This window comes from Python bivittatus, unplaced genomic scaffold (assembly GCF_059951505.1).
Source record: "Python bivittatus isolate LINGU-HERP-01145 unplaced genomic scaffold, Pbiv_v1 ctg000340_np1212, whole genome shotgun sequence".
Lineage (NCBI taxonomy): Eukaryota > Metazoa > Chordata > Lepidosauria > Squamata > Pythonidae > Python > Python bivittatus.
Window position 1 is genome coordinate 1334956 of NW_028277056.1, and position 11962 is coordinate 1346917.

General features: G+C 55.0%; 2 protein-coding genes across 2 annotated transcripts; one reads left to right on the plus strand and one right to left on the minus strand.

Annotated features, from left to right (window-relative positions):
* The first annotated feature begins 2332 nt into the window (after positions 1 to 2332).
* On the plus strand, positions 2333 to 3682 carry CHRNA10 (cholinergic receptor nicotinic alpha 10 subunit). Its single transcript, XM_088140397.1, has 3 exons — positions 2333 to 2609; positions 3132 to 3333; positions 3424 to 3682. The coding sequence occupies exons 1-3, from the start codon at positions 2333 to 2335 to the stop codon at positions 3680 to 3682; spliced, it is 738 nt and encodes a 245-aa protein (XP_087996523.1).
* Positions 3683 to 6981: 3299 nt separating this feature from the next.
* On the minus strand, positions 6982 to 11022 carry ART1 (ADP-ribosyltransferase 1). Its single transcript, XM_088140390.1, has 3 exons — positions 10896 to 11022; positions 8540 to 9323; positions 6982 to 7082 (listed from the first exon to the last, which is right to left on the minus strand). Exons 1-3 carry the CDS (start codon positions 10962 to 10964, stop codon positions 6982 to 6984), a joined length of 954 nt encoding a protein of 317 aa, XP_087996516.1. The 5' UTR covers positions 10965 to 11022.
* Positions 11023 to 11962: the final 940 nt, after the last annotated feature.

The window sequence follows — 11962 nt, forward strand, 5'->3', positions numbered from 1 at the left end:
CATTAGGGGGAAAAAACGAGGGGGTTGGGGAGATCAACTCTAAACCATGCATGGGAGAGAGAGGCCAAGGATGGGGTGCTGCTGTTTTGTGTGGGGTGAGAATAGTGGTGGTTTCTGTTTGAGAGATGTTGGGAAAAGGGAGCTCTTACCGCTCTGCTCCTTTGAGCTTCCCTTGGCTCTTTTCTCCCCAGCTCCCCAACCAGGTCTTACTTTCAACAGGCTGTTCAGGAGCCCCGGGCAAGGTTGCCTACAAGCTGCTGCACCAGCTCTTTGCCAATTATTCCAGCGCTTTGCGGCCAGCAGAGGACACAGACCGGGCTCTCAATGTCACCCTTCAGGTCACCCTCTCCCAGATCATAGACATGGTAAGGGCAAGTGATGGTGGAACACTCCGTGTCAGGATTGGAGCTCTTTTGCCCGAGAAGCCTGGTGAGAATGGGTATATTCCATCATCACCCCCAAAACGTAGAACAAAACCCTAGTTCTCCAGCGAAAGAGCTTTTGGTGCATCCATCTCTGCAATCGCTGACCACTCCTTGGTTGTGGAAGTGTCTTTGTGCAGGGGGATAGAGCCATGGCTACCAGTTTGGATGGCTGTAAAAGAGGTTAAAAACAGTCATGGAAAGGAAGGCTTCAAGGGTGCCTTTCTTCAGTCGTATCAAAAACAGAGAGCCCCTCAGTCCACCCAGCTGCATCCTGAAGACCTTTGAAGGCTACCAAACTGTCCTACTCCTCGGGAGTTGTAAAATAAGAAGAACAGCTTTAAGGCTGGTCTTGATCTAACCCAGAGTTACCTGCATGCCACTCCTGCAGATCTCAAGGCCTGACCCCTTTCTCCCTGGTAAATTCTTTCATTTTTCCCTTCTGTTCCAGGATGAGAGGAACCAAATCTTGACAGCTTACCTTTGGATCCGGCAGGTGTGGGTGGATGCTTACCTAAGCTGGGACAAGGAAGACTATGGCGGCATTGACAGCATCCAGATACCCAGCAGCTACGTCTGGAGGCCAGACATTGTCCTTTACAACAAGTGGGTTATAGAGGACTGTGGCAGAGGGGTGGAGGAGGAGCAGGAGTGGCCCTGGAAAAGTGCAGGGCCCAGTGGTGTAGAGGGCAGCATCCGAGACCGGGCAGGGAGATTCCCACTGAGCCATGGGGTCCTTGGGTGAGTCATCCTGTCCCGTACAGGTTGCAGTGAGGATAATATGTTCCATAGGATATTTGCCATATTTATCAGCCCTGAGCAAAAGCACCTTGAAGGAAGGCGAGATCCAAATGAAATAAATAAGTAAAATTAAATCCACGGGGTCAGGTGCAGGGAAATATGCAGAGAAGGAAAGGACCGTTTCGGAAATTGGGAGTCGGTGTAAGACATAGAAGGGCCCAACAGCACCTTGACATAGAGATGGGAGGGCAGGGGGTGGGCAAACGGGTGGGTGGAAGCAGTGACTGCATCTGGGAAATCCTCATTGGTGTAAAGAACCCTGGTCTTGAAAAAGCCAGGACTTCTGGCTCCTACATTTTCCAGAATCCCCAAACGTCTAGTAGTTTTCCAATGAATAATTTCTTTGGACAAATCCGAAGTCCCTGCTGGATTTGTCAGTTATTTTCTGTGTGAAGCCAAACCCTACTTACAAATGAAATCTTCAGAGGAGGAACAGCTGAGGGCATGGGGTCAGCTCCTGGGCTTTCGTGTGTTCTCTAGGCTCCAGAAATCCCTTTTGCTCATGAGCTCTCTCGTGAGGTGCATGGCCAGACCCACCTGCTTCTTCCCCCAGATTGCCGGGAGGGAAGACCATCTGCCAACCGGGTGACCCTGGTCTCCACACCCAATTGCTCTGTTTCTTTTGGCTACATTTTAGGGCAGGGTGATTTCGCAGACAGCGCTGGCTCATAAGTAGCAGCTCCTATAAGCAAGAGATAGGGTCAGCTTCCATGATGGTTGTCCGGGAGATTGGTGGGCCACTCGAATTTTCCACTGGAAGCTGTTTCTGGAAGCCCAGCTGATGCAGAATGGGCAAGAGGAGGGCCATGGTCTCTGGCCCAGCCTGATCCCTGTGCTCTCCTTGCCTCCCAAGTGCCGATGACCAGTTCACCACCTCCATGGAGACCAATGTGGTGATCCGCTGTGATGGGCAGATCATGTGGGACTCCCCAGCCATTACCAAGAGCTCCTGCAAGGTGGACGTCTCGTATTTCCCCTTTGATGCGCAGCAGTGCCGCCTGACCTTTGGCTCCTGGACCTACAATGGCAACCAAATCGACCTTCTCAACAAGCAGGCAATGGGTGATCTGACAGACTTTGTGGAGAATGTGGAGTGGGAAGTGCTGGGAATGCCTGCCAAGAGGAATGTGATCACCTATGGCTGCTGCTCGGAGCCTTATCCAGATGTTACTTACACACTGCTGCTCAGACGGCGGGCCTCCTTCTACGTCTTCAATCTTCTGCTGCCCTGCATCATGATCTCCTTCCTGGCCCCACTGGGCTTCTACCTTCCAGCCGACTCGGGCGAGAAGGTTTCCCTGGGGGTGACCGTTCTTCTGGCCCTGACGGTCTTCCAACTGCTGGTGGCTGAAAGCATGCCACCTTCTGAGAATGTGCCGCTGATTGGTGAGTAGGCCCTCTGGATTACTAGATCCCACTCCTACTCCCACCCACCCCATTGCCACTCAGAAACACATGCTAACCTGGAAATCCATTGGCCCCACCAAGGGTTTGTCAGAAGCCCTCACAGACTCAGATGACCAAAAGTGGAGGGTCTCACTTCTGCCCTCATGGCTAATTCCCTTAACAGACTGAGGGTTTGTTTGAACAAGCAATAAGCCAGGGGTGGCAGTAGCCACGGGGAATGACCCTCACTGTCTGGGATGCAGCAATGGCGACATAGTGAGCTGACTGCCTTAACCTTCCATGGGTGGCCAAGAAGCAGATAGGTTGCCTGTTTCTGGACCTGCGACTCCCCCCCAACCTACTGCTCTCCAGATGGTTTTGGACCATTTTCCTCCGGGTGATAGGCTGGGAAGCTCAGCTCCGACTCTTTTGGAAGGTGTCAGGATGGGGAACTTGGGCTTATGTGACGGAAGAGAATCTGTTTGCTTGTGTGCCTCATCTGGTCCCCCATCCTCCCTCCAGGGAAGTACTACATTGCCACCATGACGATGATCACTGCCTCTACTGCCCTGACCATCTTCATCATGAACATCCACCATTGCGGCCCCGGGGCAAGGCCCGTCCCCAGGTGGGCCCGGAAGGTCATCCTGCAGCATATGGCCCGCATCTTCTTCGTCTACGAAGTTGGTGACAGCTGCAAGAACCCACCGCAGGAGCTGGACCCGCTCCCTCAAGTCCAGAGGGCCAACGGTGAGGAACCCACGGGCAGGGGGCCCTCTCCTTGGGAGACCCCGCAGCTCCAGGGGCTTGGCAGCATCCCCAGGCGGCCTGCTGGCCAGGAGGTGGAGCCGGAGGGGCAGCGCTCCTGCCCCAGAATGAAGTGCTGGTGCCACCAGGAGAGCATTCTTCAGAACGTGGACTACATCGCCAACTGCTTCCGAGACCAGAAGGCGCTTTCCAGGCGGGTGGGGGAGTGGAAGAAAGTGGCCAAAGTCATGGACCGCTTCTTCATGTGGACTTTCTTTGCCATGGTGTTCATTATGAGCGCCCTGATCATGGGCCAAGCTGTGTGATGCAAAGCGCACTCGGTGCAGCTGGGGAAGGCGAGAGAGGGTTGTGGGCGTGGGCATGTATGTGTGAGTGGGTGGGTGGGCGGCTGGGCCACAGCCTTGCAGCAGTTCACCCAGCCTGGCCAATTAATTGCACAAGCCCTCCTGGCTGTTGTTTGGAGGTTTAGGGGCATCTGCAAAGCAACCATGGTTAGTTGAAGTGAGCCCCAATATCCCCTTGGGTGCAGGGTGCAGATACGTGGAACTGCAGAGCATCTTTGCTCAGTGATTGGTGGCATCCAACTTCAGCTCCTGCACATGGCTGGTTCCAGCCAGCTAGAGATGGTAGCCACACAAAGAATCCCTGCCCACCGCTCAGTTCCTTTGGCAGCTGGCTGAGGAGACGCGGGAAGGAATGCCCGCCTGGCATGGGTGAACGTGTCTCCGCCCGGTACCCACAGCCCCTGCTCCACAAGCATTCTGGACCTTGCCTTGGGCCATGTCTCCCAAAGGAAGCGCCTCTGCCTTGCATGATCAGACTCTGGGACAGTGCGCCACTCCTGTGTGCGGTGTGTGTGCAGGGCCTCCTCCCTCTGTGGGCACTTAAGCAACGTCAGCTGGGTTGGGGCTTACCCCGAGCATCCAGGTGGCTTTGAAACAGCTGAATGGAGCCAGGAGTCCACCTGGAAGCTGGCTGGAGGTCTCTCAGGCGCTGTGGGAGGAATCAGGCGGGTGGTGGGTCTGCCCTGGGGCCCTTCTGGGTCAAGGAATGAATGCTTTGCCTCCTGGGATCAGACCTTTGCCGACGGTGGGATGAGGCAGGCTCGTTTTGGGGGAAAGGAGCAAGTTAAAGAGGAGCAACAACCAGAACGAGCCCATCGCCCAAGAGGGCTTTGGACCAGTAGCTCCGATCTCAGAGCTGCATGGGCCAAGATTAAACGGCAGTGGGGAAAGAGAGAGCAAAGGTGTGATAGAAACAAAATAATTATTATCCCACTCCCTGAGTTGGAATTGCAAAAGGATGCCTTGCATTTCTTTTCTGCAAATGAGGAAATAAATGTAATTTTAGTCCTCTCACTGAGTTCCTTCCTGGAGGGAACAGATGTTGGAGTGGCATAATCCCTGGTGTGTGTTGGGGGGGCCGGCAGGGGCACATGCTGAGCGGCACAGCCCAGCATTCCTCACTTGCACGGAGCAGTTGCACAGCAGAGGACAGGCCGGACCCCAGTTAGATCGAGGGAGCAGGGGGGTCACAAGAACCGACAAGAAGCCAGCCTGGGATCTGCCCCTCGCAGCCCTTGTTCTGGGTGCAGCCGTTCCACCTGGAAGAGGTCAGCCGCCAGGCAGTTACCTGCTACCGCCAGTTCTGGAATGGGGATATGGGGCGGGAGCGGAGATTCCCCCTTCCCCAGGATGCAGCTTTTAAATAAATGGCTCCAATTTTGCCTTTTTCCCAGGGTTACCTGGACCAGGTAACTTTCGGAGCGTGCGGTGCTGCTAATTCCAACCTTAAGACAGGAATGATGGAAAAAGGGGTTTTATTTAAATAGCAGCCACAAGGGAAGAGCAGCTGAGGAAGTGGGGTAGCTGCATCAGGCTAGGGAGGCTCAGATCTGTTTGCTGAAGCTTGCGGTTGTTGACCTGAGCAAACAACCCAGCACAGAGAATGGGAGCAAAAATAAGGCTTTTCGATGGCATGAAAGTAGCCCTGACAAGGAATTAGAAGATCCCTGATGCCAGGAGAAACTCAGAACGCCAACACAGAAATCGACTGACTAGGAGGCGAGATAAGCTCAGAGTGAAGCAGGTTGTGGAGCTCTGGGCTGGAGATGCAGCTCCAGAAGAGTAAAGCTTTGGCACCTTTTATTGGACTGACCCCAAGTAAGAGATTAAGCAAGAAACTCCCACGGGGTTCCTCTCTGCTCCGCTTTCCGTGACTGGAGGACGGGTTCTCTGAGGCTCTCCCCGTAACCTGATTCTCCTGGGAAGCGCTGGGACCTTCCTGTGGCGTCTTTCCCCTCGAAGGAGGGGGACCTCAGAGACGCAGGCTCCCCTCAGAGCCCGGCACTTCCTCCATAGGGATTACTGGGCCTGTCCCCCAACCCTCTGGATGGGCTGGTTCCCCTCGCAGACCTCTCGGCTCTGCTAAACAGGGGGGTGGGGGGTCTAGCTTGCCTCCTCGAGTGGCCCGCCACTATTTCTCCAAAGTCTCACCCCCTAGACTGCAACCTCTTGGAGGCACTTTTTAGCGAGGGAGTAGAGCAGATGAGAAGAAGCCTTGTCCCCCAGGAGGAGCGTCAGAACATCTGGGCCACCGATGACCTGCTTACGGAGAACCCGAAGGGCTCTAGCAGCTCTTGGCGGTTTTCAGAAGCCTCACCGGCTCTACCCCTTCGCCCTCTTCCCCAGCCAGTGGCTTAGCCAGTGGCTTGACAGGCAGGTGAAAGCATCTGGAGCAGGGTCGCTGGGGGCAGGAAGACTCCCCCGTCCTCCCACAAGGTCCAGTAGCGCATGGGGGCTTTGCAGCTGGAAGGCAGCCAGAGGAACTCCCTTGCTTCTCAGTGATGCCGAGCACACGGGTGGATGTTTATGTAGGTGGTAGGTGAGCCCAGAGGCCACGGTGCCTTGAACCCCAACAGCTCCTGCTCTGGGCTAAGGAGAGGGAGAGTAAAGCTTCCTGAGATTTCTGGGGTTGGATTCACACAACCCACGGGGCCAGGCCTGTTAACTTAGGTTTCCCTTTCCACGCTGCCATTCCATTCCAGGCCATCTGGTTAGTTTAGGGCTCAGTGAATTGCGCAAATCCAGAAAATGGGTTAATTCAGCAGCCAAGTCAAATATACAAGTATTGTGCAAATGTGGCCAGGGAGGCTAACTCTGGGGGACTGCACAAGAAGCTCCAGCGTTCATTCACACCAGCGCCTGCCATCGTATTCCTTGACATCAGTTCTGCTGACTCTTTGGGTGACGGACACAGTCAGGCTGAGCTCCCTCAGGACACGAAGACCTGGCCGCTGGGCCAGACCGTCCTTTTGGACGGTCACCTCTCTTTCTTCTAGGAACGGCCGCACCAGGCTCCACGTTCTTATTCTCCCACGGCATCTTCTGAAGGGAGATAATTGTCCACTTCCTAATTTGCACAATTTAAGCTTCCTCTGGAGCAGCAAACGGTAAGTGAAATCGGGGAAGGAACGCCACCTCCCCGCGCGTGGAGGCCCTGCAGACTGGCCCCGGCGTTGCAGCATCTGCTGCTGCTGCTGCTGCTGCTGCTTCTCTACTAGCAACCTCGGGAAAGCGCGGGGGGATCTTGCCCAGCCAGTAAATCACAGGAGTCCTGGAGATCCAAGGAGGCCAACTGCAAGGAGGGGGCCCCAAAGAAGAAGGGGGGCTCGGTCTTCAGGGGACAAATGGCTCCAGCCCCCACCTGCCAAGACAAAGGAAACAGGCCTGGCCTCGCTCCTGTCCGGCGCCGACACGCATCTGCCCTCCCCCTGCCCTCCCCAGCCCAGGAGCAAGAGAGGGGGAAGGGCCCCCCGGCTGCCCTCCACCCAAAGCAGCCTTTCCCCCTAAGTCCATCCCCGTCCAAGGGCAGCCTCCGGGGGTGTCGGACCTGCTCTGCTTCACCACCCACAACTTCGGAGGGAAGGGAGGAGAGCGCTCGTGGGTGTGATGGGGAGTGGGGGAGGATGGGGAGTGCCCCTCCCCTCCGGCCATGGGCCAGCCATTTCTCCCCAGCCTCTGGTCTCCCTTCCCTGAGTTCTGCTCAGGCCCCTGACCATCCCCTTCCTGCCTCCGCTGACCCCACCTCTCCAGGCTTCCCACAAGGGGGAGGAGGAGGAGCAGGCAGAAGAAGGGCTGGCTTGTGCTTCTGTGCCAGTTCCTCTGTACTTGTCAGTTTCAGTCACTTCCTCTCCTCTCCTCCCTTCCCCTTGCAATAAGGGTCTGTTTCAGTTCTCAGGATCTGGCTGGCTCCCCCATCCTGGCAGGGTCTGCCTGAGATGCCCAGGCAGAGTCCTGAAGTGAGGCCATCCCTGTGCCCACTGCCGTGCCCGATGGCGGATGCTTTCCCTGTTGCTGACAACCTGCTGAAAGGGGAGGAAACCAGTCACCTTGCCTATCAGGAGGGGTGCACTCACAAACCAGGGCAGCACCGTGTGCCAGGGGCTCGGAAGAGATGCCCACGGGGATTAGCCAAAAACAGCAATTTGATGCCGGCGTTGTTTGGGGCCGACTGAAGGAGGGGTGGGGGGTGGGTGAGCGCAGTGGTGGGGGGAGGCCCCAGGCGAGCGATTGGTGCAGCAGTGCGAGAGCTGCAGAAGTTAAGCATCGGCCGCCGCCCCTCCCCTGATTTGCATCTCTGCAAGTAGCCAAAGAAACCTGAGGCCGAGAACTGGACAGTCCTGTGTCTCAGGACGCTGGGTTCTCGGCCTGCTTCTGGAGACAGACGTCCAGCCTGCCCGATTTCCTAAGCGCTTTCCTTTACCTGAGCAGAGCCGTGAGGCAGAGGGGACCGGTGCTTCCCTTCCGACTGTGCCAGGCATCAAGGGGTCTCCTCCTGCTCTCTCGGACTCTTAAAAAGACTCTCCAGCAGCCCCTCAGAGAGCAGAGGTTTTTTCCTCGGCACTTCTACAAGCTTGGGAAAGGTGGAGGAGACTTTTGCCCAAGTTGTATCCTTTGTCTAGGGAAGACAAACTTTGCTTCTGCTGGCCTTCATCTTACTATGCATCCCCTGGGAGTGAAATACCCCAATTCTCGTTCAAGACCCTTGCTGTGATACACAGACTGGGCTGCGGTGCCCTTTGCTTGTGGGCCGGCACCAGGGTCTACGTTGCCTGAGGAGGTCAAAAAATGTGTTGAGCATCTTTGGCCTCTTTGCTCTACCCTTTTCTGGGATCAAGACCCTGGTTCCTTGGCTGTTACCTTTCACAAACACACAGTTGTAGATGCTGGCGTCTTCAAGCGAGAGAAGATGGATAAAGTTGGACTCTTGCCCCTTTGTGAAATTGGCCACCTTGAATTTCTCGAAGGGTGGGATGAGGACTTCTTCCTCGCCTGGGAAGAAGGAGTAATTCTTGATGTTGACCCCATAGCAAGTCTCAATGGTGAAGAAGGTGTCTGTGCCAAACCGCAGAGCGCTCTCATTGCTGCACGACGAAGAGGTGAATTGTCCAAAGCGGACAGGCCTGGAGCGCTCAGAAACGAAGCGGACATTTCTGACCCCACGATACACCTTGTGGCATCGAGGCTGAGCGGTGGTCCCCAGGATGTGAAGGGCTCGCGTCAGGAGAAAGTGGAAGGTCTTGAAGTTGAAGTGGTTGAGATAGTTCTCCCTGGTGCGCCCAGCTTCCCTCACAGCTGCGTTGAAGTCCCTGTGGAAGCGGCCTTGGACCGTGTAGGCCATGAGGGCAATGGCGTGCTCTGGTTTCAGACCGGGAGACCTCAAGGTGGAGGTCTTTCTCTCATTCCACTTGGAGGCCGCCTCTCCCCAGGCCTCAGCATAGACTCTGTTGCTGGCAAACTCGGTGTGGTTCAGCTCCGGCAGCTTTGCTTCCATCGACTCCACACAGCCTTTGTACTGGTCATCAAAAGACGTCAAGGCCATGTTGAGTGGTGCCTCCTTGACTGGGAAGAGGTCTCTTCTTACTTTGAGGGGAAAGGGGAAGGCCTGAAGCAGGAAAAGAACATGAGCAGGGAGAAGGAAGCCAATGGCCCAGATAGAGCTGGTTTGTAAGGATCTTTTGAAAACCTTACTGAATGTTTTTAATCAGCAAAGAGAGAACACGAGAGGTGAGAGCAAACTACCCTTCTCCCACCTGGCACCTTCCTGATCTGGCTGACTGCAATTACAACATAGCCTGAGAATTCTGGCAGCTGTGGTCCCGCACATCTGGAGTGCAACAGGTTGGAGAAGGCTGATCTCATACCTCCTCTAGATACCAGTCAGCCATATCCAGAGACCTGCCATCTGTAGTTCTCAATGGGGTGCACCTCCCCAGATGGGACTGGCGTGCAATTTGAGGTCTTCCTGGATTCATGGCTCTTGCTAGAAGAGCAAGTAGCAGGAGGACTTTCGCACAGATCCATCTGTCTGTTTCCTGGACCAACAGACCCTGTTTATGATCATTCATGCCCTTGCCACCTCTTGTTGGGATACCATGATGCACTTTACATGCGGCTGCCCTTGGAGACCACTCAGAAGTTCCAGCTGGTCCAGCATGTGGCTGCACAGTTATGGGTGCATCTCAGTAAGCCCGTCTGACACATGTGCTCTGTGAGCTACAGTGGGTTACCAGTGGGTTTCTGTAGTCATCTACAAGGTCACGCGTGGCGCAGGGACTGTTTATTTATGGGACTGTGTATTCCCAATCTAGGAATCAGGCCAGGAGTGTTGGAACAGGTTGGCAGGCTGGCATTTACAATGGGATGCCAAGGGCTGCCATCTTCTGCCCCATGGGTATTCTCTGGATGCAACAGTGAGGTCCTGGTGGCTTCAAGTAACACAGGGAACAGAGATTTTGCAAGCAAGGTGCTTCTCAGCTGTGTGGGCATGAGTGTGTCCAGGGCGTGGGTTAGGCAGACAGGGTAACTGTGAAGGTATATTGAGTGAAGAGTGCAAGGGAGACAGGAGGCTGAGTGTGTTCGCGTGTGTGCCACCACATCACCAGTTGCCCCAAAGGTCTCTCTGTTGGTCACACACCTTTGTCATTAATTTATTTGTTTCTACAGGTACTTCCATGTGACCTGCTAACTGTGGACCAGAGAGGTCTCAATAGCTGTGCTTAGAGGACATGAGTGACAGCATCAAGTCCAATTTGCCCCACTCCCCACCTCAGGAGCAACCTGTTGATTTATACCCCACTTTTCCTTCTGGAGCCTCTTGCCCGAGAACCTGCCTTCAGTTTATCCACAGCACAACAATCTTGCCAGGTAGGTTGGGCTGAGAGAGAGAATGGCTGGCTTGGAGTCCCCCCATGATTGAGAGGGGGCATGAATCTGGGTCTGCCAGTCTTAGGCTCAGACCTTCACTACATTAAAAAAAGGTCCGGACTGAACTTCGGACACTCGTTGTGTTTGTTTGCTTTATTGACTTCTTGCCTGGTGGATTGTTCTTGAGACCCCCAAAATACAAACACTCTTTCAATGGGCCTGATAAAAGCACTGCGTCACTATGGATCTTGGAAGAGTTGGTTTTTGCCACTTCCACTGTCACTTGCCACTACAAGCTTTCCCTTCGTACCTGGCCGTTTCCCGTAAGCATCCCCATCAAACACAGCGCCAGAGACGTTGGGAAGGACGGATGTTTCATGGCTCACTCCTTTCGAAGCAAACCACAGAGACTGCAGTTCCCGTTGTTCCTGCCTGCACCGCCAAAATGTGACACAGAAAAGAGATTTGGGGGCTTATAGATCTCCTTCAGGGTGCCCCCTGCCTCCCCATCCCCATCCCCCCGCAGATGCTCCTGAGCTGCAGGGATTCTGCACCCGTTAAACTGATCAGCGCTAGAAGAAAAGCAGAAACCAAAGTTCACCGTCCGTGCAAACCCAAACAAGGAAGGCTGCGATAGCTCAGGGGGAGTTGTTCTACTGACATTAGGGCTTAAATGCAGGTGAGCCATCGATCTTTGACGGATGCTGGCCAGACTGCCTCGAGGGCCCCCAGTGCTCATCCCCTTTGCTCTTTGGGCATTCAAGCGCACCTCGTTGAATTTTCTCTAAGCAGGCGTGCAAAACACGGCCAGCACTCAAGAAAATGGCTCACCACCCGGCCACTGGGCGACTCTCCCAACACCCAGCCGCGACGACCTTAATATTCCCTCCCCGGCTCCTGCTTAGATGCATTTGGGGAAGGCGGAAGGCCTCGCCGCCTGAGCAGAAGAATTAAGGATTGCAAGTGTTGTCCAAGCTGGGATTAAGGGAGGGGCCACATTTACCTTGCTGCTTCTAGCCGGGGAAGCACTTGGGCTACGCTGCTAAGCCCACTTTCCTTCTTCCAGCCGCTTGCTGACTTCCTCAGTGGCCCTTCTCAGCTGTGGGACACCATCACTGTGACAGGTGGACAGCGAGACGGTGCTTTTTATAGACCCCACTGGCACCTCTCACTTGCCCCCAGGTTATTTATACCCGGCAGTGTTGTGCGCAAGGCCCTCTGGAATGACACCGTGTTTCAGAACAAGGGAAGGGCGAGCAGGAGTCTCTCCCGAGGTACGGTGCGGCGTCACCTTCCGCTCATCACGCAAGAGCAGCAGGCCCAGGCCTGGCCTGCTCCAAACAGACACCGGGGACGATGGGAGCTTAATCCAACACA

Excerpts from the sequence above, each read along its gene's own strand:
- CHRNA10 (XM_088140397.1), top strand. The coding sequence starts at position 2,333 with ATGCCTGCCAAGAGGAATGTGATCACCTATGGCTGCTGCTCGGAGCCT. Across the intron at positions 2,610-3,131 it reads TGAGAATGTGCCGCTGATTG|GGAAGTACTACATTGCCACC; the intron begins GTGAGTAGGCCC and ends TCCTCCCTCCAG. Across the intron at positions 3,334-3,423 it reads CCACCGCAGGAGCTGGACCC|CATCCCCAGGCGGCCTGCTG; the intron begins GCTCCCTCAAGT and ends GGGGCTTGGCAG.
- ART1 (XM_088140390.1), bottom strand. The coding sequence starts at position 10,964 with ATGAAACATCCGTCCTTCCCAACGTCTCTGGCGCTGTGTTTGATGGGG. Across the intron at positions 9,324-10,895 it reads TGCTTACGGGAAACGGCCAG|GCCTTCCCCTTTCCCCTCAA; the intron begins GTACGAAGGGAA and ends TTCCTGCTTCAG. Across the intron at positions 7,083-8,539 it reads GGTCTTGATCCCAGAAAAGG|GTGGGGGCTGGAGCCATTTG; the intron begins GTAGAGCAAAGA and ends TTGTCTTGGCAG.